The sequence below is a fragment of the Cebidichthys violaceus genome, unplaced genomic scaffold, assembly GCF_023349555.1.
Source record: "Cebidichthys violaceus isolate CVI_PGR_0920_01 unplaced genomic scaffold, fCebVio1.0.p SCAF_9, whole genome shotgun sequence".
Classification (NCBI taxonomy): domain Eukaryota; kingdom Metazoa; phylum Chordata; class Actinopteri; order Perciformes; family Stichaeidae; genus Cebidichthys; species Cebidichthys violaceus.
Window position 1 is genome coordinate 2,329,508 of NW_027176975.1, and position 23,628 is coordinate 2,353,135.

General features: G+C 44.7%; 1 protein-coding gene and 10 non-coding genes across 12 annotated transcripts; all 11 read left to right on the top strand.

Annotated features, from left to right (window-relative positions):
• The first annotated feature begins 82 nt into the window (after window positions 1-82).
• On the top strand, window positions 83-155 carry trnak-uuu (transfer RNA lysine (anticodon UUU)). The gene has a single exon. It is a non-coding gene; the product is annotated as a tRNA-Lys (tRNA).
• A 452-nt stretch (window positions 156-607) lies between these two features.
• trnak-uuu (transfer RNA lysine (anticodon UUU)) lies at window positions 608-680 on the top strand. Its single transcript has one exon. It is a non-coding gene; the product is annotated as a tRNA-Lys (tRNA).
• Window positions 681-1,116: 436 nt separating this feature from the next.
• trnak-uuu (transfer RNA lysine (anticodon UUU)) lies at window positions 1,117-1,189 on the top strand. The gene has a single exon. It is a non-coding gene; the product is annotated as a tRNA-Lys (tRNA).
• A 452-nt stretch (window positions 1,190-1,641) lies between these two features.
• Window positions 1,642-1,714, top strand: trnak-uuu (transfer RNA lysine (anticodon UUU)). The gene has a single exon. It is a non-coding gene; the product is annotated as a tRNA-Lys (tRNA).
• A 443-nt stretch (window positions 1,715-2,157) lies between these two features.
• On the top strand, window positions 2,158-2,230 carry trnan-guu (transfer RNA asparagine (anticodon GUU)). Its single transcript has one exon. It is a non-coding gene; the product is annotated as a tRNA-Asn (tRNA).
• Window positions 2,231-2,682: 452 nt separating this feature from the next.
• Window positions 2,683-2,755, top strand: trnak-cuu (transfer RNA lysine (anticodon CUU)). Its single transcript has one exon. It is a non-coding gene; the product is annotated as a tRNA-Lys (tRNA).
• Window positions 2,756-4,516: 1,761 nt separating this feature from the next.
• trnak-cuu (transfer RNA lysine (anticodon CUU)) lies at window positions 4,517-4,592 on the top strand. The gene has a single exon. It is a non-coding gene; the product is annotated as a tRNA-Lys (tRNA).
• Window positions 4,593-5,041: 449 nt separating this feature from the next.
• On the top strand, window positions 5,042-5,114 carry trnak-uuu (transfer RNA lysine (anticodon UUU)). Its single transcript has one exon. It is a non-coding gene; the product is annotated as a tRNA-Lys (tRNA).
• A 443-nt stretch (window positions 5,115-5,557) lies between these two features.
• Window positions 5,558-5,630, top strand: trnak-cuu (transfer RNA lysine (anticodon CUU)). Its single transcript has one exon. It is a non-coding gene; the product is annotated as a tRNA-Lys (tRNA).
• A 452-nt stretch (window positions 5,631-6,082) lies between these two features.
• Window positions 6,083-6,155, top strand: trnak-uuu (transfer RNA lysine (anticodon UUU)). Its single transcript has one exon. It is a non-coding gene; the product is annotated as a tRNA-Lys (tRNA).
• Window positions 6,156-8,647: 2,492 nt separating this feature from the next.
• Window positions 8,648-23,310, top strand: zfr (zinc finger RNA binding protein). 2 transcript variants are annotated; one of them, XM_068702873.1, is made up of 20 exons: window positions 8,648-8,743; window positions 8,918-8,999; window positions 11,923-12,202; window positions 12,416-12,554; window positions 12,659-12,871; window positions 13,069-13,337; window positions 13,525-13,734; window positions 13,889-14,213; window positions 14,294-14,475; window positions 14,567-14,686; window positions 16,149-16,294; window positions 16,414-16,579; window positions 16,699-16,925; window positions 17,015-17,165; window positions 17,629-17,770; window positions 19,891-19,988; window positions 20,939-21,034; window positions 21,229-21,340; window positions 21,970-22,067; window positions 22,200-23,310. In XM_068702873.1, the coding sequence occupies exons 1-20, from the start codon at window positions 8,707-8,709 to the stop codon at window positions 22,380-22,382; spliced, it is 3,276 nt and encodes a 1,091-aa protein (XP_068558974.1). In that variant the 5' UTR covers window positions 8,648-8,706; the 3' UTR covers window positions 22,383-23,310. The 2 variants fall into 2 exon arrangements, with proteins under 2 accessions (XP_068558974.1, XP_068558975.1); XM_068702874.1 differs by lacking the exons at window positions 19,891-19,988; window positions 21,229-21,340; window positions 21,970-22,067; window positions 22,200-23,310 and having other exon boundaries at window positions 20,939-21,028.
• Window positions 23,311-23,628: the final 318 nt, after the last annotated feature.

Here is a 23,628-nt window from a genome sequence, read left to right on the forward strand (position 1 = left end):
AGTCCTGAATCTGAGGTAATGGACAAAGTTCTTATGGCTTTCTCCCAAACACACTTTAGTTAGAAAGAATACTTTTTTCAAAGCCTGGATGGCTCAGTCGGCAGAGCATCAGACTTTTAATCTGAGGGTCCAGGGTTCAAGTCCCTGTTCAGGCTTCAAGTGTAATGTAGGTTTGACATGTGTATTTGGTCTTTCCTAATTCATGGAGGTTCACATTGTGAATGTTTCCATTAATGCATTTGATGGACCGCATGTTCTGGGAACATGTACTTTAGCACAGTTGTCGTTAACGTCCCATATATTCGGACACTTTCATTTACACTTAGCCAACAAATCTAATTTCAATCGTCTTAGTTTACAGAAGCCACATGCAAATCAGGGTCTACCGTTCCCAAATCCACTCATGGAGGTCTGCCTGTGGCCATGAGTGAGTTGTGAATTTGGTTAGTTCTCTGCACTTTCAGATTCCCCTTTAACATCTGTGATTGTCCAAGGCTACATTCAACTTTGCGTCAACCCTCCTCCAGTCCAGAATCTGAGGTAATGGACAAAGTTCTTATGGTTTTCTCCCAAAAACACTTTGGTTAGAAAGAATGCCATTTTCGAAGCCTGGATGGCTCAGTCGGCAGAGCATCAGACTTTTAATCTGAGGGTCCAGGGTTCAAGTCCCTGTTCAGGCGTGATGTTATTGTGACTTGTCCGTTATGTTTGTCGTCATTTATGGAGGTTCACATTGTCATTGGTGCATTTGGTGGACCGCATGTTCTGGGAACATGTACTTTAGTACAGTTGTCGCTAACGGCACATTTATTAGCACACTTTCATTTACACTTAGCCAATAAATCTAATTTCATCCGTCTTAGTTTACAGAAGCCACATGCAAATCAGGGTCTACCGTTCCCAAATCCACTCATGGAGGTCTGCCTGTGGCCATGAGTGAGTTGTGAATTTGGTTAGTTCTTTGCACTTTCAGATTCCCCTTTAACATCTGTGATTGTCCAAGGCTACATTCAACTTTGCGTCAACCCTCCTCCAGTCCTGAATCTGAGGGAATGGACAAAGTTCTTATGGTTTTCTCCCAAACACACTTTCGTTAGAAAGAATTCCATTTTCGAAGCCTGGATGGCTCAGTCGGCAGAGCATCAGACTTTTAATCTGAGGGTCCAGGGTTCAAGTACCTGTTCAGGCGTGATGTTTAATGTAGATTTGACATGTGTATTTGGTCTTTCCTAATTCATGGAGGTTCACATTGTGATTGTTGCCATTAGTGCGTTTGGTGGCCTGCATGTTCTGGGAACATGTACTTTAGTACAGTTGTCGCTAACGGCACATTTATTAGCACACTTTCATTTACACTTAGCCAATAAATCTAATTTCATCCGTCTTGGTTTACACAAGCCACATGCAAATCAGGGTCTACCGTTCCCAAATCCATTCTTGGAGGTCTGCCTGTGGCCATGAGTGAGTTGTGAATTTGGTTAGTTCTTAGCACTTTCAGATTCCCCTTTAACATATGTGATTGTCCAAGGCTACATTCAACTTTGCGTCAACCCACCTCCAGTCCGTAACCTGAGGTAATGACCAAAGTTCTTATGGTTTTCTCCCAAACACACTTTCGTTAGAAAGAATGTCTTTTTCGAAGCCTGGATGGCTCAGTCGGCAGAGCATCAGACTTTTAATCTGAGGGTCCAGGGTTCAAGTCCCTGTTCAGGCATGATGTTTAATGTTATTGTGACTTGTCCGTTAGGTTTGTCGTCATTTATGGAGGTTCACATTGTCATTGGTGCATTTGGTGGGCCGCATGTTCTGGGAACATGTACTTTAGTACAGTTGTCGCTAACGTCCCATTTATTAGGACACTTTCATTTACACTTAGCCAATAAATCTAATTTCATCCGTCTTAGTTTACAGAAGCCACATGCAAATCAGGGTCTACCGTTCCCAAATCCACTCATGGAGGTCTGCCTGTGGCCATGAGTGAGTTGTGAATTTGGTTAGTTCTTTGCACTTTCACATTCACCCTTAACATCTGTGATTGTCCAAGGCTACATTCAACTCTGTGTCAACTCTCCTCCAGTCCAGAATCTGAGGTCATGGACGAAGTTCTTATGGTTTTCTCCCAAACACACTTTCGTTAGAAAGAATGCCTTTTTCGAAGCCTGGATGGCTCAGTCGGCAGAGCATCAGACTGTTAATCTGAGGGTCCGGGGTTCAAGTCCCTGTTCAGGCTTCAAGTTTAATGTAGATTTGACATGTGTATTTGGTCTTTCCTAATTCATGGAGGTTCAAGTTGTGATTGTTGCCATTAGTGCATTTGGTGGCCTGCATGTTCTGGGAACATGTACTTTAGCACAGTTGTCGTTAACCTCCCATATATTCGGACACTTTCATTTACACTTAGCCAACAAATCTAATTTCATCCATCTTGGTTTACACAAGCCACATGCAAATCAGGGTCTACCGTTCCCAAATCCATTTTTGGAGGTCTGCCTGTGGCCATGAGTGAGTTGTGAATTTGGTTAGTTCTTAGCACTTTCAGATTCCCCTTTAACATATGTCATTGTCCAAGGCTACATTCAACTTTGCGTCAACCCACCTCCAGTCCGTAACCTGAGGTAATGACCAAAGTTCTTATGGTTTTCTCCCAAACACACCTTCGTTAGAAAGAAAGCCTTCTTTGAAGCCTGGATGGCTCAGTCGGCAGAGCATCAGACTCTTAATCTGAGGGTCCGGGGTTCAAGTCCCTGTTCAGGCTTTGAGTTTAATGTAGATTTGACATGTGTATTTGGTCTTTCCTAATTCATGGAGGTTCACATTGTGATTGTTGCCATTAGTGCGTTTGGTGGCCTGCATGTTCTGGGAACATGTACTTTAGCACAGTTGTCGTTAACCTCCCATATATTCGGACACTTTCATTTACACTTAGCCAACAAATCTAATTTCATCCGTCTTGGTTTACACAAGCCACATGCAAATCAGGGTCTACCGTTCCCAAATCCATTCATGGAGGTCTGCCTGTGACCATGAGTGAGTTGTGAATTTGGTTAGTTCTTAGCACTTTCACATTCACCCTTAAACCAGATCCACCCGAGGGTCCCCCATTTGGACGCAGAGTACATCAAAACTTAGAGAGTTTTGTGTTAAAAGTAACTGGCAGAGAACCCACGAAGAACGAATATAGTGATGTTATAGTTCTGCAGAAACCTCAGCGTCCTGGGAACAACATGAACTAGGTCACTTCTACATGAGACAAACACATCTCCCATCAGCCAAGCAAACAAATAACAAAATATCATAAATCATACTCGATATGACTGGGACAGACCGGAGAAAAAGGCTGCTACACTCCGTTAGCAACGTGCTACCTACAAACATGCAGCATGAAAAAGCACGAGCGCCTGACGGAGATTACGGACATAGTTTCCATTTCTCTCCCCGGTAAACCATCGCAGAGATATTCAGCTTCGAACACAAAAAGTCACACAGCTTTCATCGAATATTGTACTTACTTTTGGTCGAATCTCAGCGAAAAAATGGAATATCTCCGTACTTCCAACGCATGTTTGTCCAGCTGCTGGTGCTCCGTGTGAATCCGTTCGATTCGTGTCTCTCCGACACTCCTCGGATTCTTGGGAGGGTTGGAAGCTCAGCAAATCAGATTTCAGAGCTGGACCTTTTTGAGCTTTATTGGCTAATAGTGCTGTCAATCATCTAGCTTTCAATTCCAGGCAATTCTATTGGCTCCTACGGTTCGAAGGATGTCTCAATGGTGAAAATCGGAGAAGGGGGGGCTGAGATACAGCCCTGAACAGAGAGTCGAAGCAGGATTTGACCTTAAACTAAATAACTAAAAAGGGCATAGAAAGAGCTTAAAACACTCAAAAAAGGTCCAATCTTCGGTCTATTGATTCAATGAACATCATGAGTGATACATAGAAGTGATATAGAGTGTTTTTGAATTTTAAAAATACTTTTTTATTCAAATCTTGGAGTATTTGATCAGTTTTCTAATTTGAAATGCTCTATATTTCATAAATGTTTCACTGTATCTATGTATAGCTGTGTATATAGAGCCTATATCAGTTGTTCTAAGAGCCCAGCATATTAAAAGTCTTGGATACCCATACTTTCCAAAAAACAATACCCTAAAAGTGCTGTTTTTCAAGATCGAGCTTTTGAGTTTTCCAAGTTCTGCTGTGTTCCATCCTTATCTTATGTGAACCAGTAACATGTATTCTGATAGTTCCATGATTTTTCTCATCTCAAAAATATATAAAAAAAGTTTTTTTTTTTTTTTTTTTTTTTTTTTTATACAATTAATTAGGTATTTCTTATCTTTATTCGAGCTGAGGCCTGCAAATAGGCCTCGTTTTTAAAAGGTTAACATCTGTGATTGTCCAAGGCTACATTCAACTTTGTGTCAACTCTCCTCCTGTCCAGAATCTGAGGTCATGGACAAAGTTCTTATGGTTTTCTCCCAAAAACACTTTCGTTAGAAAGAACACTTTTTTTCGAAGCCTGGATGGCTCAGTCGGCAGAGCATCAGACTCTTAATCTGAGGGTCCAGGGTTCAAGTCCCTGTTCAGGGTTCAAGTTTAATGTAGATTTGACATGTGTATTTGGTCTTTCCTAATTCATGGAGGTTCAAGTTGTGATTGTTGCCATTAGTGCATTTGGTGGCCTGCATGTTCTGGGAACATGTACTTTAGCACAGTTGTCGTTAACCTCCCATATATTCGGACACTTTCATTTACACTTAGCCAACAAATCTAATTTCATCCGTCTTGGTTTACACAAGCCACATGCAAATCAGGTTCTACCGTTCCCAAATCCATTCTTGGAGGTCTGCCTGTGGCCATGAGTGAGTTGTGAATTTGGTTAGTTCTTAGCACTTTCAGATTCCCCTTTAACATATGTGATTGTCCAAGGCTACATTCAACTTTGCGTCAACCCACCTCCAGTCCGTAACCTGAGGTAATGACCAAAGTTCTTATGGTTTTCTCCCAAACACACTTTTGTTAGAAAGAATGCCTTTTTCGAAGCCTGGATGGCTCAGTCGGCAGAGCATCAGACTTTTAATCTGAGGGTCCAGGGTTCAAGTCCCTGTTCAGGCGTGATGTTTAATGTTATTGTGACTTGTCCGTTAGGTTTGTCGTCATTTATGGAGGTTCACATTGTCATTGGTGCATTTGGTGGGCCGCATGTTCTGGGAACATGTACTTTAGTACAGTTGTCGCTAACGTCCCATTTATTAGGACACTTTCATTTACACTTAGCCAATAAATCTAATTTCATCCGTCTTGGTTTACACAAGCCACATGCAAATCAGGGTCTACCGTTCCCAAATCCATTCATGGAGGTCTGCCTGTGGCCATGAGTGAGTTGTGAATTTGGTTAGTTCTTAGCACTTTCAGATTCCCCTTTAACATATGTGATTGTCCAAGGCTACATTCAACTTTGCGTCAACCCACCTCCAGTCCGTAACCTGAGGTAATGACCAAAGTTCTTATGGTTTTCTCCCAAACACACCTTCGTTAGAAAGAAAGCCTTCTTTGAAGCCTGGATGGCTCAGTCGGCAGAGCATCAGACTCTTAATCTGAGGGTCCGGGGTTCAAGTCCCTGTTCAGGCTTCGAGTTTAATGTAGATTTGACATGTGTATTTGGTCTTTCCTAATTCATGGAGGTTCACATTGTGATTGTTGCCATTAGTGCGTTTGGTGGCCTGCATGTTCTGGGAACATGTACTTTAGCACAGTTGTCGTTAACCTCCCATATATTCGGACACTTTCATTTACACTTAGCCAACAAATCTAATTTCATCCGTCTTGGTTTACACAAGCCACATGCAAATCAGGGTCTACCGTTCCCAAATCCATTCATGGAGGTCTGCCTGTGGCCATGAGTGAGTTGTGAATTTGGTTAGTTCTTAGCACTTTCAGATTCCCCTTTAACATATGTGATTGTCCAAGGCTACATTCAACTTTGCGTCAACCCTCCTCCAGTCCGTAACCTGAGGTAATGACCAAAGTTCTTATGGTTTTCTCCCAAACACACCTTCGTTAGAAAGAGTGTCTTTTTGGAAGCCTGGATGGCTCAGTTGGCAGAGCATCAGACTTTTAATCTGAGGGTCCAGGCTTCAAGTTCCTGTTCAGGCTTCAAGTTTAATGTAGATTTGACATGTGTATTTGGTGTTTCCTAATTCATGGAGGTTCACATTGTCATTGGTGCCTTTGATGGACCACATGAACTTTAGTACAGTTGTCGTTAACGTCCCATTTTTTAAGACACTTTCATTTACACTTAGCCAACAAATCTAATTTCATCCGTCTTGGTTTACACAAGCCACATGCAAATCAGGGTCTACCCTTCCCAACTCCACTAATGGAGGTCTGCCTGTGTCCATGAGTGAGTTGTGAATTTGGTTAGTTCTTAGCACTTTCAGATTCCCCTTTAGACCGTCCAACAAGCACCTCTGATTGAGTATATGGGTCCATTGATGACGAACACTGTAGACTCTAACGGCAGGAATCGGAGTTGAAATTTCAGTCAAACTTCTATTTTTATGGTGATTATAAAACAGCATTCAAAGTGTGAATCCATCATTAAGTCAAAACCATTTTACTCCTTGTCAATATTAGTCGTTTCTTAGATCACTCCGGGGATGGTCAAGACACTCCTCTCCGGTCTCACTTGTACCTGAAGCAAGATGGCCACACCAGTCCAAGGACTGTCATCCTACTATTAGCGAGATGTGGAAAGGTTGCATTGTTTGACTTTTACTCTCCCTGAAAATCAAGTTCCACTGAGATTTGAACTCAGATCACTGGATTCAGTCTTTTTTTTTTTTACTTTTAATATCAAAAATACATAGTTTTGAACAAATCTCTTTTCCTTGTCATTTACACAAACAATATTTACATATTATTTACATTTTACCAGAAAGACCCAAAAACAAAAACAGAAAAAAGACATCAGACAAACTGTAACAGAAGAAAACTGGAAAAAACCCTAGAAAAACCCCCAAGGTCACAGGGTTTGCAGAAAACACCCAACAAAATAAAGTAAAGCAAAACACCATTTAGAAATGAAAAACTAAATCTTCTTCAGATTATTTTCTTCATTGATATATTTAGTTATCAATTCGTTTTTGTATGCATAAAGAGTTCTCTAATTTGCTTTCATGCAGTTTGTAAAAAGTATTTTTGGGTCCATCGTTTTCCCATCGAAAAGCGCAAATTTCCTTTTCAACAGGACTGCCCTTCTGGCAAATGCCAGACATGTATTAGGGAGGTTGGTTTTTCAGGCCTTCAACCTTCCTTGGCACCTTGATTCTCCTGTGCCTGATCTTAAACTCTGACCTGTAAACGGCTGGGGCGATGAGATTGAATTCTATGTTTCTATTTCCCTTTCCTATCCGGAAGAAAGTGGATATTGCTTCATTGAGCGAATTTAGTACCCAAGAAGGCAGCTCACAAGACCCCAAAATGTGGTTAATTTTGGACAGTATCAGGGCATTAACTACAATTACCTTTCCTTTCAGAGTAAGGCCTATTGCATACCATAAATTTAGCAGATTTTTTGTTTTCCCTAAAACCTCCTTCCATGTTTTGTCTGTTGCACTCTTTCCTATATATATTCCCAAGACTTTTCTTTCTTTGTCAATTTTTTTGGAAACCCCACATATCGTTTGGGACTTCACATGGGCTAAATACCATTATCTCTGATTTTTTCTCATTTATTTTAGCACCTGAGGTTTTTTCATATTTTTTGTATATGTTCTAATACTCTGCTAACGCAGCTACTTGTTTTAACACAGACATTAACATCATCTGCATATTGCACAATCTTAATTTGGTTTCCTGCCGCGGTTGGAATTCCTATTATTAGTTTGTCATTATTTATTGCAAAAGCCAGGGGCTCCGCCACCAGGCTGTATGGCAGCGCAGACAGCGGACAACCCTGTCTCACCGACCTTCCAAGCTCAAAACTATCAGTTAGTAGTCCATTGCATTTTACCATACTTTTTGCACTGCTGTACATCATTTTAATTATTTTCATAAATATTGGACCAAACCCACAGTGCTCCAGCACCGCACCACAAGAAGGGATGTTCCACGCTGTCAAAAGCTTTCTCCAGGTCTACCCCGACCATGTTCCCTCCCTCACCATTTAAACTACTTATTGTATCCCTGATTGTATTGATGGTGTCTGAAATGTCCCCCCCTGCGTTGTTCCTATTATTGAATTTATAATAAAATAATTTGCATGTTTACAATTTTGTTAATTGAGTTATTTATGTATTTATTTATTTATTCAGTTTCCATTTTTGTGCTATTTACGTATTTACACACTTTCATGTTTGTATATTGTACTTTTATTTTTCTAGAATTTGTATTTAGGCTGTAATAAAGTGATTGAACAGTCAACAAACAAACAAAAACAAAGGCATCCGTGGGATTGTTACAACGCACCGGAACAGATGTTACGCATGAGAACTGCGTGCCCTTCGTGAGAGGGCACGCGCTGGCCGAAGCTGGAACTGTGCGCGCTCACGCGAACGGTATGCAGATCCCAGCGGGCGGACAGGACTCGCCGTAACGCCACTTCCCTTCCTCCGCGCAGGCGCTATAACGGCATTTCCGGGTACGACATGTAATATAAATACGCTGGTCTCCTACTCGGCTGTCGATAGATTATACAAAACCAATGATTCCCATATGTCCAGTAGTGTCCTTCACCTATGGTAAGTCTATTTTGCAACGTGGATATTACTGTACAAGCTGAAATAATTTGGGTATCAATATCAATAATAGCAATATCAAGATAGCGATATTAACGGATAGCGTTAGTCCTTGGAGCGCTCGAGCCTGCTGCTAACTGTTAGCTTAGCGTCACCCTGTATGTCTGTCCTCCGCAGTGCCCAGCCGGCTTGGTGAAGATGCCAAAATGGCTACCGGCAATTACTTTGGATTCACCCATGGCGCTGCTGCCCAGTACAGGTAAGGGGGGGGGGGACCTCAAAAAACCATGGGCCTTTCGTTGGAAAATGCTGTTTCCTAGCTTAAAAGTTAGCCTAGTTAGTATGTTGTGCAGTCACGTACAAGCTGTGTGGTTCCCAACCGCTACCATTGTTCACGCTGGGGGGGGTTATCAGTGCTGCAGCAGTTGGATGCGAACGGGATTTCGCACCGTGCGTTGCACTGCGTTAAAGGCGCAAGAGGGGGGGCGCTCGCCGCTCGCTACGACGCCCTTTGCGGATAGCGAAAATACTACACAGCCTCGGTGATGCCTCAACGAGTTTAAAAGCGTTATTCTAGACGCCACAACACAACATAGCGGGTCTACAAGTAGCACGAGGGATGCACATGTCGGGCTAACCTGCTGAAGTGTGGCAGTGATGCGTCCAAAAAAGTAGTCCCACCATCTGGAATGTGCACCACTGGCACGTCTGTGGTCCGGTGTGTTTTTACATGCATTACATTGTTGTTACAGTGTTATTGGAGCTATGAACAGATGGAATGGCCAATTTACACTACTGTAGGACAGAGGTGGTTCATAGTGACAGCACATGAAAACCAGCCAACCATCAGTTTTGACACAGGAAACTAGCAGCTTATGGGTTGGGCTTATGCTAGAATATAACTAGTTTTGTACAAAAGTGTTGTCAGAAAAATGGTAGGAGGTAAAAGTGTTTTTTTTTTTTTTTTTATGGCCGTTCTAAACACACCAGAGGCCTGTTGAAGGAAGCAGGATTTGGGGCGGTCAAGGTAACTTCAGGGTTAACTCTGGGTTATTTTTTAGTTCCACGGCGGTTTAATGTTGGGAGATCAACTCTGTGTAAAAGCTCGGCCTACTGTCCGATCAAAGCTAATATTACGCAAATACGAAAAAAGTTAAAGTCACAATTCAGACTTGAAGCAACACGGTTTAAACGGACCCAGGCAACACCGACAGCTGGCAATGAATCGGTGACTGTGTGAATTAACAGATTCACAATACCACTGTGTCCTCTAATACATGCAGCTTAAGGGAACACACACCTGTGATTATAGTCGGCTCTGTATGAAGCTGTCTGCGATTCATGTTGCCTGCTGTTCTTCCCTCATGTGGCACTTTAAACTGTGTTACTTTCAGCCTGAATTTACGTGTTTTCTCTTTATTTGTCAATGCTCATGATTAGGTCACATGCTGCAAACAACAACCCCCCCCCCCCCTTTAATGTTGCTAACCGGCTTCTTGTGACCGCTTAGCGGGATCACGGTTGTTGGTGGTTAGCTAAAGCCAGATAACCTAACGACGCCCCGGGTGTGTTGAACTCGCTCTTGTGGAACAACGGGGCCTCTTAGTCACCAGAGCCAAAAATAATTTAAAGACGGGCGAATACGGCACATGCTTTAATTAAGGCGGTGTCTCCTGGAAGACGTTCATATTGTTGCCATCTGTTAAGTGGTAGTTTTGTAAAGAGATTCCTAGAGAGAGAGAGAGAGAGAGAGAGAGAGACTCTCATACTCTTTGTTTTCTAACCTCCCAAAGGCTTTGCTAATCCCTGCGTATAGTTTTTTTTTTTTTTTTTTTATCCTTCAAACAGTTACGGCTTGTGACATCAGCAGCCTAGTTGGGGCAGCTGGGTAATCATTTAATACCTAACCTTGCATACGCCGCCTCCCCACACACAAAACTTGTAGTTTTTTAAAACGCAGGTTGTTTGCCAACTTTGCTGACTCAGCAGCACTCTTGTTCCTCTCGTCTTTACCGGTGTGAATGTTGTCTCATTATACTTTCTAAATCTTCAAATCCTCTTGACTACTGTGAAGTTCTACCTCTGCATACAAATGACAGAAGTGTAATAGTTCATATACTTGTGACCCGTTTAAATGATAATCAACATATTGTTTTTTTTGTCATATTCTAAGTTTTATAACGTGTGTGTGTGTTGCTTGTATCACATGGCCTAAGATGTCACATCTTCTACTTTTTTTTCCAAAAATCCCACAAGTCAGAACTGTTGAGCTTGTGTTCAGCTGTGTGATCTCTTTCCCTACGCAACGCCGGAAATATGTTCAACGATGCACTTAATCCGTCTCGTATCAAAACACAGTATTCCTTCCTTCAGCTGATGCAGTTCATCTTATTTGTTTTGCAATCGTCCACTTCCTTCTACCTTCTCTTCGCCCATCTTTCTCAGACACTCTGCTGTGTCCTCGCCTCGGTAATCACCTCAGTCCAAAAGCCCCAAAAACACACAGATGTAATGTGTATACATCTCTACATGTTTTTGAGCCAACAAAATATCTAGCTTCAATCCATCTTTGTTGTTGTTAAAACAGTTTACTCTCCTGCACGCGACAGTGTTAACGGCACCTTCAATGCAATGTATGTAATCAGAATAACATATGTAGCATCTTTTATTTGAAACGCTACAGCAATGTAGCATAGAGAAAGCAACAGAGAAAAGGGAGACTTAATATAGCTTAAAATTCACAACGAGGCGTTGTGTCGTTGAATATTGTTCAGTTATCGTGGACCTGGTAGGACCAGTGTTGCGTCTTAGCTCTCGTAATGGGCTCTCTATAAATGGCCGTGCAGTAGTGTCCTCTGCTCTGGTGCTGTTGGTAAAACTCACCGATGCAGCGCATTCTGTGAAATTGCACTTCCTTGCCATCTCGCTGGCAGGTCTGATGCGTGGACAAGTCTCCGTATACAGACTGGTGTCTGAGGGTGTTTCTGGCTTGTGGCCAACTATGCAGTTTTAGTCGTGAATCTACACCGTTTTTATGCATCCTGCCAAAATCCTCTATCCCAACATGGGTCATTTCATATCTACAGATAACTCTATATATGTTATGATATAGTGAGAGTGACGCCGACAAAGTTGCGGCTGACCTGTGACATTTGTGTTGGTTTTTGTGTCGCCCTAACCAGCCAGCAGCCAGCCGGCGGGGTGGCGTACACGCACCCCACCACGGTGGCCAGCTACACGGTGCACCAAGCGCCTGTGGCGGCGCACACCGTGGCGGCGGCCTACGCTCCCACCGCAGCCACGGTCGCGGTAGCTAGGCCCGCGCCCGTCTCGGTAGCGGCCGCCACTGCCGCGGCTTACGGGGGATACCAGCCCGCCCACACCGCGGCGGACTACGGCTACCCTCAGCGCCAGCCGGAGGTCCCGCCGCCGCCGCCGCCGGTCACATCGCAGAACTACCAGGTACGCCATCGGTTTGTCCCTGTTTTTTTTCGAGGCCGCTACACGAGTACCAAGAACCAAAATGACCAGGAAACCGTTGACTTGTGCACTTAGAAGTGACACGGTAGTACAAAATGTAAACCACACCTTGTCCACGAGTCTTCGACACGTGGACAGGGTGAGCCAGGAATTGAACCGCCAACCCTCTGAAGCTCCTGTTTTTCCTTTCTGCAGGACACCTACTCCTACGTCCGGTCCACGGCTCCTGCTGTGGCTTATGACAGTAAGCAGTACTACCAACAGGCCACTGCTACGGCGGCGGTCGCTGCCGCACAGCCGCAACCCAGCGTGGCGGAGTCCTACTACCAGACGGGTATGCTAAGATGAACACTCCGTTCACTCGTGAAACAACAGATGTGCATATATCAACCTCTGCGTCTGACCATTAGCACGCATGTCCTCTTTTATGGTTTCCAGCCCCCAAACCAGGATACAGCCAGGGCGTGACGTCGTACACCCAGAGCCAGCAGAGTCGTCAGGTGACCGTGATAAAGCCAGCCGCTCCCAGTCAAGCCTCGTCCACTTTCTCCATCTACCCGGTGACGTCCACTGTGCAGCCCGTGGCGGCTGCCGCGGTGCCGTCTTACTCCCAAAGCCCAACCTACAGCACAAATGCTGTCACTTACTCTGGTGAGCCTCCGTTATTGTTTTTAACCGCGTCGGTCGATCCTCAAAATGAAATATCTCATCAACGATGCGATGGGTTGCGTTGATATCTGGAACAGCCGTTCATGTTCCCCACCGGATGACTTATAAATCCGGTGATTCCCCCGGACTCCTCATCTTTGTCCTAATACTTTGGTCCCGGATTTTCTTCTTTTTTCCAGGAACGTCATACTCGGGCTACGAGGCGGCAGTTTACTCTGCAGCCTCCAGCTACTACCACCAACAGCAGCAGCAGCAGCAGCAACAACAGCAGCAGCAGCAGCAACAGAAGCAGGCGGTGGCGGCTGTAGCGGCGACGGCGGCGTGGACGGGGAACACGTTCACCAAGAAACCCCCTTTTCAGAGCAAGCAGCTTCGGCCCAAGCAGCCGCCCAAACCCCCTCAGATCCACTATTGCGACGTCTGTAAGATCAGCTGTGCCGGCCCGCAGGTGAGTTCACCATCATTGTGTCCTACTTGAGTTGAATGTGGTATTCAAGTAATGGAATGATGTCCACCAATGTTTTTAGGTTTCTCGTCTTAAAATCACCAACATGTCATTAGTGTCCCAAACAAATGCTTGACAACCAGTGCGACCCAATGGCTCCGTCTTTCTCCCAAACATTGAATGCGTTTAGACTTACAAGGAGCACCTTGAAGGCCAGAAGCACAAGAAGAAGGAAGCGGCGCTGAAGGTTTCCCAGAGCACCGGCAGCAGCAGCGGCGGTGGTGGAGGAGGGGCGTTGGCCCGCAATGCTCAGAACCAGCTCCGCTGTGAGCTTTGCGACGTTTCCTGCACTGGTGCCGATGCCTACGCCGCTCACATCCGCGGAGCCAAACACCAGAAGGTAAGGAAGGCCTTTGCGCTCAACACAGTTCCTGAGGTTTTTTTACTCGTGACGTGCAACAATTCAGACAGCGCTGTGGGCCGGACATCAAGAGTTGTTGTCCTCAGACCTTCTGAAAACGCTCCTTTCTTGTTCCGTGTTCTCTCTCCTCCAGGTTGTGAAGCTTCACACCAAGCTCGGGAAGCCCATTCCCTCTACCGAGCCCAGCATGGTCACTCAGACGTCGTCCTCCACCACCACCGCCGCTCCCAGCAAGACCACCACAGCCACCTTGAGCAGCACCGGCGGCTCTCTGTGTGCGGCTGGCTCCTCCTCTTCCTCCTCCTCCGCCAGCTCCGGCACCGCGTACCTGAAACCCGTCAACATGGTCAGCGGTGGCATGGCGGGTGTCAAGAACCCGTTGACCAACAGCCTCTCTGCTGCTGCCAACTCGGCCTCAGCCGGGAAGAAAGTCAACGCCCCCAAGATCAATTTTGTTGGTGAGTGAGCGCGTGTTGAGGATGCAGCACTTTGCTTCTTGAGGGGCCATTTAAACGCCGTTGTTATTTCTTGAACGCAGGTGGAAATAAACTGCAGACCACAGCGAAGATGGACGAGTCCAAAGTGGAGGCTTCTAAGCCCGCGACGCCCTCTTCGGGCACCAACGACGCCAAAAGCGACACTTCCGATTCTCTGTCCACGTCGGCCTTGGCCGCGCTGCAGAGCGACGTCCAGCCTGTCGGCCACGACTACGTCGAGGAGGTGAGTTGCGACGGATGCGCTGAAACGGAGCAGAAAAGAAGGCGTTCAAATCTTTAGCGCAATAACGCTGAACTCCTTTTTTTTTTTCTAGGTCCGAAACGACGAAGGCAAAGTCATCCGCTTCCATTGCAAGCTGTGCGAATGTAGCTTCAACGATCCCAACGCGAAGGAAATGCATCTAAAAGGCCGAAGGCATCGCCTGCAATACAAGGTCTGTAAGCTGACGGGTCTCACGCCGGTTCACAGAATGTTACACGCTGCTATGTTCACCGGGCGTCTGGGAGCAGCGACATAAGTTGTGAGAGTAATGCGCCGACTTTACAAATCTGGGTCAAGGGATTCATCTTCATGAACGTAGAACGGCTGTCTCCTCCGTGGTGCCTGTGAGAAAAGCTGATGATGATGATGATGATGATGCAGCCGGTCCAGTGGAGCTTCTCCTCAAGATAATAATTCAGTGCAGGCACTTTCATGTAATTCATCTTATTCTCTTAATGCTCTGCTCGGAGGTACGAGTTCCTAAGTGTCTAGGGATGACTGAGATAGATGTTGAAGAACAGCAATATGTTTTAAACCAGGGATGCACCCATGCGTCTTTTGTTCAGACCCAGTACTTGCATGCTTACCGAGTACTAGGGTTGCAAAGGGGCGGAAAATTTTGGGGAAATTTTTGGTAAATTTCTGGAAACTTTCCATGGGAAGTTAAGCTCGGGAATTTTTGATTTTTTTGTGTGTTTTTTTTGTTGCAAAAGCATATAACAGGGAAATTAGATGTAGTTGAGAACAAGACTATGCAAGCCTATCTCAGCTGGACCCTGGCTGCAGCTAGTCGGGAACATTGTCTGCCAGAAACGTAAACATAAAACGTTGTGTTGTTGTTGAACGTCTTTGTCGTTACCTAGCTTATTGATTACTTGGTAAACTGAAGCCATGTTCATTTTGATACCACGTTTATTTGTCTACAGTAGGCTAACTGTGTACAGCAGTGAGAGTAGGATGTATGTATGTCCACACTAAAGTACACCATCACCTCCATCATTCACGGCTGTTGGGGTCCATCAAAAAGCGCGAGTTGGGCGACTTCATCATAAATAAAAGTAATTACTGCAAATGAAAGGCTGAGCAATAAAAACGTGATTCAACACTGTATTTTAAAGATGTATGGAATGCAGCACATGCTGTGTTTCTTTGCAAAGGATGCAGCTAACTACTGTAAACCAACTACTCACTCATGGATTAAGTCAAAAATGTCATTTTTAACATTTGTATTAGAAATGTTTGCATGCATGTCTGCTTATGACCAAACAAAAATGTTGTTTTGTCATGTATGACAAGGTGAACACAGTTAAATTACCCCAAAATTTCCAGTTAAATTCCGTGGAAAGTTTCCAACTTTGAATATTCCCGGAGTTTTGCAACCCTACCGAGTACCGATACGAGTACTTAATAATGCCATTACAGTTCTAACAATAACTGTGTTGTTGACATTTTTAACATTTAACTGTATCGGTGCATCCTCACTTTAAACCATCGCTTTTCTTCATTTTTATGAACGATTTATACTTATGAGATCTGGCAGCTATTGTAAAGTATTTCTGAATTAGAATTTTGTTATTTCTATACTCACGAAATGGCTTTTTCACCCGTTTTTTTTTGTTGCTGTTGTTTTGCAGAAAAAGGTGAACCCAGATCTGCAGGTGGAGGTCAAGCCCAGCATCCGAGCCAGAAAGATTCAGGAAGAGAAGATGAGAAAGCAGATGCAGAAGGAGGAGTACTGGAGGAGAAGAGAGGAGGAGGAGCGCTGGAGGATGGAGATGCGGTACGTTTGTGGAAGTTTCTTATTCGAGGTTGTTGAGGATAAGATACAGTAGGCGTTCATCCATCCAGTAGAGGTCCAACCGTCTGTACACTGACGAGCTGCGGTTCTCTACTTTTCAGGCGTTATGAAGAAGACATGTACTGGAGACGTATGGAGGAGGAGCAGCACCACTGGGACGACCGACGGCGTATGCCAGATGGAGGCTATCCACAGGGACCTCCTGGTCCTCCTGGTCTACTTGGAGTCCGGCCCGGCATGCCTGGCCTGCAGCCTCAGGGTCCCGTGGTAAGGCTTTATCGTGTTGCTGTTATATTCTGTTATCAATGATCAGGGATCTCTAAACCGTGAACCATGAGGTTCACGATCCGTTGCACCACTAAGCGTGAACCGTCTCTGTCCTGCAGCCTCCGCGTCGGCCCGACTCTTCGGACGACCGCTATGTCATGACCAAACACGCCGCCATCTACCCCTCGGAAGACGAGCTGCAGTCCATCCAGAAGATCGTGTCGATCACGGAGCGCGCCCTCAAACTGGTCTCGGACATCATTACGGACCAGGACAAGGACAAGGACAAAGACAAGGACAAGGAAGAAGACAAGGACAAGGAGGAGAAAGAACCCTCTAAAGACAGGTGTGACGTCTGGACTGAATGCAATACTGTTGGCTCGTTTCACTCGATCTGTGTCTGATGTTAATGGTTGCTTTTGTGTGAACGTCCAGAGCCCTGAAGGGAGTGATGAGGGTCGGAGTCCTGGCCAAAGGCTTGCTGCTTCGCGGGGACAAGAACGTCAACCTGGTCCTGCTCTGCTCCGAGAAGCCCACCAAGAGCCTCCTGTCCCGCATTGTGGAGCACCTCCCCAAACAACTAACAGTACTATCTTTACAAATATATCGCAACCCTCGTCGATTTCCTTCAGCGGCCACTTTTTAACGGGTGTTCTGAGAAGATGACGATAGAGTCAATTCTTTCCAATTTCTATTCAGCATCGTAGTCGAAGATGCAATTTTTAAAAGTAACGCAGATTGAATGCATTTGTTCTAATATGATAACGGATGTTACAATTCCATAACGGAGCGTATACAGGCAGAGCATCCGTACCACAACACCTGGTCGCTGAAACCATCCCTTTACGTTGAGACGAAACGCCCGTCCTCCTTCACAGACGACTCTCTGAAAGTGGCCACTGAGGAGATTAGATGACGTGATTCCCCCCCCCCCCCCCCCCCCCCCCCCCCCCCCCCCCGTCTTTGACTTTTGAGATTCAGACAGTCGAACCAAAATAACGTCACCGCGTTTTGTTTTTGTCTTTTTGCGTCTGCGCCGTTTCTTCCAGGTTGTGACGCCGGAAAAGTACGAGGTCAGTGGATCCGTCCAGGAAGCGGCGATCGTCCTGACGTCCTGCGCCGAGCCCAAGATGCGAGTGACGATCACACTGACTTCACCCCTCATCCGGGAGGAAAGCAGCCGGGACGGAGGTTGGGAATTCTCCCCCCCCCCATCACAGCCCTCCCCCATTGCACCTCCTCTCTTTGTCTCTCTGCTATCTCTCTCTCTCTCTTTCTCTCTCTCTCTCTCTCTTATGAAATCAGTCTCGGTATGTTTGTCGACGCCCTGAAGAGCATCTGTCCTGCTGGCACTCCGCAAAGCGTTTGAATCCGATCGCCCCTGGCACTCTTGCTCTTCATGATTCATTTGGATTTTAGAAATCAGAAATGAACGACGGGGGAGGGGGTTGGGGGGGCGACCGAGGAAGCGCAAGCGAGTCACATTTGCTGTCGTTAGACGGGGGTCTCTTTCCTTCAGGGTCCGTTGTGCTCAGTTTCTGGCCTGCACAAATTTCATTTTTAACTCCACCTTGTTTCAACATCTGATTAAACCAGTGAGTTTCGTTTTTTATTTAGATTTTTTTTTTTTGAATCTGCTTTTACTGGCCAGATCACTTTTAGTGTAAAATGAAAAGAAGAAGAAGAAAGAGGCAAGTGCCAGCAGTATTGCTCTTAGGCTTCTTTTTTTTCTTTTTTTTTTTTCTTTTTTGCTCTTACCTCTCAAATGCTCTCTTTATCCTTTTTTTTTTTTTAAACAAAGCATGACCAGTGTTTGCATTGTGTTAAGTCTAGTTAATCCCAGGTGAGATTCTATTTTGTTTCCTGTGTTCCAGGGGATTCTGTTTCCATTTTACCGTTCGCCAGAACCAATGGGAGACGTGCATTACAGTATCGTTTCTCCAAATTTCCTTTTGAGATGAGGAGACTCCAAAAAAAAACAAGAAAAAGAAAAGACAATTCCTGCAGAAGCTGACTAAATAGACGAACATCAGGCCCTTCTGTTCCTCGAGTTTAATTTGGAATTGATTATTTGACCCCTTTTTATCTCAAATCCAGATTTGGCAGAGGAAAATTGGATGTTACATTCCCACAGGAAACAAATCTTCCTTTTGTGTACCGGCGAACGACCGTTCGCCATGCCGAGGTCCCCCTGTTCTGAAGTGCTCCCCTGAGTTGATTGACACCTTCACACGCATAGGACTCCAAAAAAAAAGAAAAGAAAAAAAAAAGACAAGCCTCTGACAAGTTTTTGTCGTTTTGATTTCAATGAAAGAAAAAAACAAACCTATTTAAAGAAGGAGCATTTTCTCTTTTTTTAGAATGAATTGACCGTGGAAAGATGAAGATGAACCAATTGTTTCAAATGATTCTTTGGGGAGTATCGCTAAAAGTTCAGGTGCAGAAGGTTTACGACGGGAATCTTTCGGATGGACCCGAGTTCAGCCTCTTGGTATACAATGATTGTCGGGGTCTTATTCCTACCTGCTGATGTTAGGTATGCATGCAGTGAATCCTAACCCCTTTTGTTTGCTGGTAGTTCTCATGTTTGTTTTTTTCTCTTCTTCAGCACCCATTGCTTCCTCCTCTTTTGTATCCATAGTAATATTTACAAGTCCAGCACAAAGAGCCCCCCCCCTTCATTTCCTTGGAACAAAAAAAAAAAAAAAAAAACAAATCCCAAAAAATTTTCCCCAAATTTTTCCCAGTCCATTGTCTCCCGTCAGAGGTTTATTACTCGATTAGCCCAACCGCTTTCGGAAGGATTTTTGACCAAGGTTTTCTCACATCCCAAAAACGTTGCCACACCTACTATTGCCATGCCACTTTTTAAAAAAAAAAATCAGGCCGTTCGCCCTCTCTTTAGTTCACACTAACAGCCATAGAATCCCTTCTCGGTCCCGGCGCTCGAGCGACAACAAGCTCACCAAGGTAATAGTGAGCTTTAAGATCACCTGGCTGAAACCACGTCATTTAGCTAGTTTGGTGCTTTCCAACCACCTCTATTTGTTGAGGGAGTAAACCCGTAACCCCCCCCCCCCCCCTTTTCTAAGAACTTAACACGCCAAAGTGGATACAGATCGACGATGTGTTGGTTAACGTCTTAAATCGGGGAAAAAAACACAAGCAACCGATTTTGCAAACGGTTGTCACGGAGACAGACATTGGTATGTGTGGCAATGCGTTTGTTCTCTGCCAGCCTCAGCTGACCTGGTCAAACACCCATTCCTCATCACCACGAAATTCTTTTGACACTTCAAATCCATTTTTAGATGTAACCTCGGGTATGGTGAAAGACCCAGCGGACGTCTTGGACAGGCAAAAATGCCTTGACGCTCTGGCTGCTCTGCGCCACGCTAAGTGGTTCCAGGTTCGGAACATCATTTTACTTTTCTTATTGTAGCCTTATGAGATGCATTATTTACTTGTTTAGTCCTTTTTTTTTAATATTTGTGTTTCACACATTTTGTTTTTTTTGATTTCATAGCAATGAGGAAAACTATTACTATTTGAAGTAAAGAAAAAAAAAAAAGAAACATATTCAAGGATGCCACATATTACGACACAGATCTGGTTAATGTCCGTATGTATCCATTGTGAATCTTAAGTTCATTTGAAATTTGAAAAAAAAAAAAAAAAACTACAAATACCTGGCATCCTTGTATTCTCTTTCCAATTTCCTAAGTACTGCATTATACTTCCATGTGATTCCATAAGGCTGCACAATAACTTGCACAAAGTTGTGCCATCAAGAAGTGCTTTCATGTTACACGTTTGTATTGTTTTTATTCTCTCTATATATTTATATTTATATATATATATTTAGTAGAATAGGGATTGAGAGACGAAGGAACATCTGAGTAGTTTCCTGTGATTCTGCTCGTCGAGCAACAGCACAGGCAAAGTGAAGCAGATCTCCTCTGCCCTCTCGGTCCCTATGCTCTGCTCACAGGTGGACTCTCGTAAAGTACCTGTTTGTGAGATACCCGGACAAACCCGGGGGTCAGGGTTTAGAAGATGACAAGTTCTCATTTCTTGTGCATCTTGCAAACTCTTGAACTCCCCCTTTTTTTTTTGTACTAACTGTGAGGTACAAGACTACTGGGAATGGCAGCTGATTGCAAAGCTCTTTTTTTTTTTTTTTAAATGGCTCATACATACACACCTCGAGGAAAAAAAAAACAAAACAACAACCATACTCCAGCTTCCATTTATGCACAGTAGTGTTTGGACCTCCGTGAGAGAACTCATTCACCTGTTTGGTCCATCTCTTTTGTCACTCCTTGTCTCTTGTAAAACCTAACTTTATTGCATCAAAAGGCTAGAGCCAACGGCCTTCAGTCCTGCGTGATCATCATCCGGATCCTGCGAGACCTCTGCCAGCGAGTCCCCACCTGGTCTCCCTTCCCGGGATGGGTGAGTGTGTGTGTGCGTGTGTGTGTGTGTTTGTGTGTGTGTGTGTGTGTGTGTGTGTGTGTGTGTGTGTGTGTGTGTGTGTGTGTGTGTGTGTGTGTGTGTGTGTGTGTGTGTGTGTGTGTGAGCGGCTTCTCTTTGCCGCCGTGGCTGCGTTGCTCTAAGCCTTGGTGTCCTCCCCTGTCCCCCGTGTTCAGGCCATGGAGCTGCTGGTAGAGAAGGCCATCAGCAGCGCCTCGGCGCCCCTCAGCCCGGGTGACGCTCTGAGACGCATCTTTGAGTGCATCTCCTCTGGGATTTTACTCCCTGGTAAGATGTTGTGTCTTTTACTTTTACATTGGCACGGTCACACTGTATTTACATGCACTGGTGTAATCTGACCGCTCCCGTCTTTTGGCGTTTTAGATCCTTAACGTTTTCCCTCCCGAGAGATCCTGAGCTGGGACAGGAATATCTTGATTTTGCTAAAAACAAAACGACAAAGACAGACTCTGTGCCTAACCCGGTCGGGTGAATGTTACCCTACAGACGGATGGAGTTAGCTTAGCTTAGCACAAAGACTGGAAACAAGGGGACACAACTTACCTGGACTTGTCCAAACGTAACGACATCCGTGTACCTGAACGAGCTTTTATCCTTTTATAAAGATCCCTCTTATTGATGGATTACAGCTGCTGGTTCTCACCAACACTACATTCTATGAGATTACATGTGAACACATTCTGATAACTTCATAATGTACCTTTGCCGATACTCATTTTCACTGAACGGAGCCTGAACGCATCATCGTTGGTTGTCCGTCAGCGGTGTTGCTAACGTCACAATGAAACATTATCAGAGATCAGAGGGTGAATATTCCAAACTGTCCGAGAACAAAAACGGCACCGGAGGTCTATGACGGTTGGTGAGAGGATGCTGAAACACGTTTCTTTTGACAGGTGGGCCAGGGTTGGTGGATCCTTGTGAAAAGAGGCCCGTGGACACCCTCACCTCTATGGGGGAGCAACAGAGAGAGGACATCACCTCCAGTGCCCAAGTACAAGCTCCTCTAACATTCTACAGAAACTAACAAGCTGATCCCAGAGAATCAGAGAAATAACCGTTTCAGATATCAGCGCAGGCTTTTTTAAGGTTCTAATGAGTTTTGTCCGCTCCTGTATTTCCACAGTTTGCTCTGAGGCTGCTGGCGTTCCGTCAGATCCACAAGGTCCTGGGCATGGACCCCCTGCCGCAGGTCAACCCCCGCTTCAACGTCCGCAACAGCCGCAAGCGTCGCCGCGACAACAGCGAGGGGACGGACAGCTTCGAGGGCGAAGGCAAGAAGGACAAGAAGGACTACGACAGCTTCTAAAGCTCGTACGAAGACGTACCGACGCCGTCTCCTGTGTGCTGGCTGAGGGCCAGTGTGGCTGTTGTTGTTGTTGTTGTTGTTGTTGTTTTTCCTTTTTTATAAGCTACAGATGTGTCAGTGTAACCGCAGCCTCACTCTGCTCTGGATCACACAAACCAAAGTGTCCGGTCGTGTCCTGTTTTAGTTGTAGATTTCTTAAAGTTGGGCTTCTCTAGATAACAGCGTTTTGTTCCGTTTGTTTTCAGCCCGACGGGCTCGATGACGAGGAGCGTTGCACCAGCAGTGCTTAACATGCGCCTTCATCCATCTGTATAGTCTCATTCGGAGGTGGACTGTTGTTGTTGTACATTTGGCCAACTACATTTGTTGTTGTTGTTGTTGTTATTGTTGTTCTCTTTTTTTTTTTTTTTTTTTTCTTCCGATATGAATAACTGTGCTTAATGCAAGTGCTGTGTGATGCTGTGGTGTTGTTGCGTCTCGATGCTCGGCTACACGTTAACCATGAAGAAGACCTGTGGGGCGTCGCACACACCCAGTCAGAGGAGCTGTGACTGTCGATAGATCTGTGTTAGTAGTGACGTCGTCAGCCCCAACCTGGTTTTATGTCCTTTCAGTTTCATCTATATATACATACATATATATGGAAGTATTTGTATAATCTTTAAATAGATAAAAAAACAAAACAACAACGAAGTTTTGGTTTGTGAACATGTTGGCTTTGTGCACCGTTTTTTTTTTTTTTTTTTGCTTTTTAACAGTTTTTTCCTTGTTAATAAGAAACTTTATTGGCTTGCTTGCCTTTTAACTTGGTTAGGTGCTAAATTAAGTTCAATGCTGGAACTGAGAAGAAGAGGCGTGACTGGTGTGCAGCTCCTGCTTGTGAATGCGTTTCCATCCCAGGAGCAGAATAAACACACTTCCAGATTGAGAGTCGTCTTGTTGTTGTTGTTGTTGTATAACTCTTTACGGACCAAGAAACAATTGTCAGTCAAATGTTGTAGTACAGTCTGCAACACAAATGTCACAGAATCATAAAGATGTAAAATAGTCACAGCACAGTATGTCATAAACCATATCGGTGGTAGTTTAACGTACAAATACAATCATTAATATAGAATGCCATCAACAAAGTGATATAATGTATAAAAATAGAAAATACTATAGCTCATAGTTTAATGAAGAAAGTATTTGTATACTACGTCATGAACATAAAGTATGGTGAGGAATAAACAAGTCGTACCATATA

Excerpts from the sequence above, each read along its gene's own strand:
- zfr (XM_068702873.1), top strand. The coding sequence starts at position 8,707 with ATGATTCCCATATGTCCAGTAGTGTCCTTCACCTATG. Across the intron at positions 14,214-14,293 it reads CCCCAAGATCAATTTTGTTG|GTGGAAATAAACTGCAGACC; the intron begins GTGAGTGAGCGC and ends TCTTGAACGCAG. Across the intron at positions 21,035-21,228 it reads GGTCTCCCTTCCCGGGATGG|GCCATGGAGCTGCTGGTAGA; the intron begins GTGAGTGTGTGT and ends CCCCGTGTTCAG.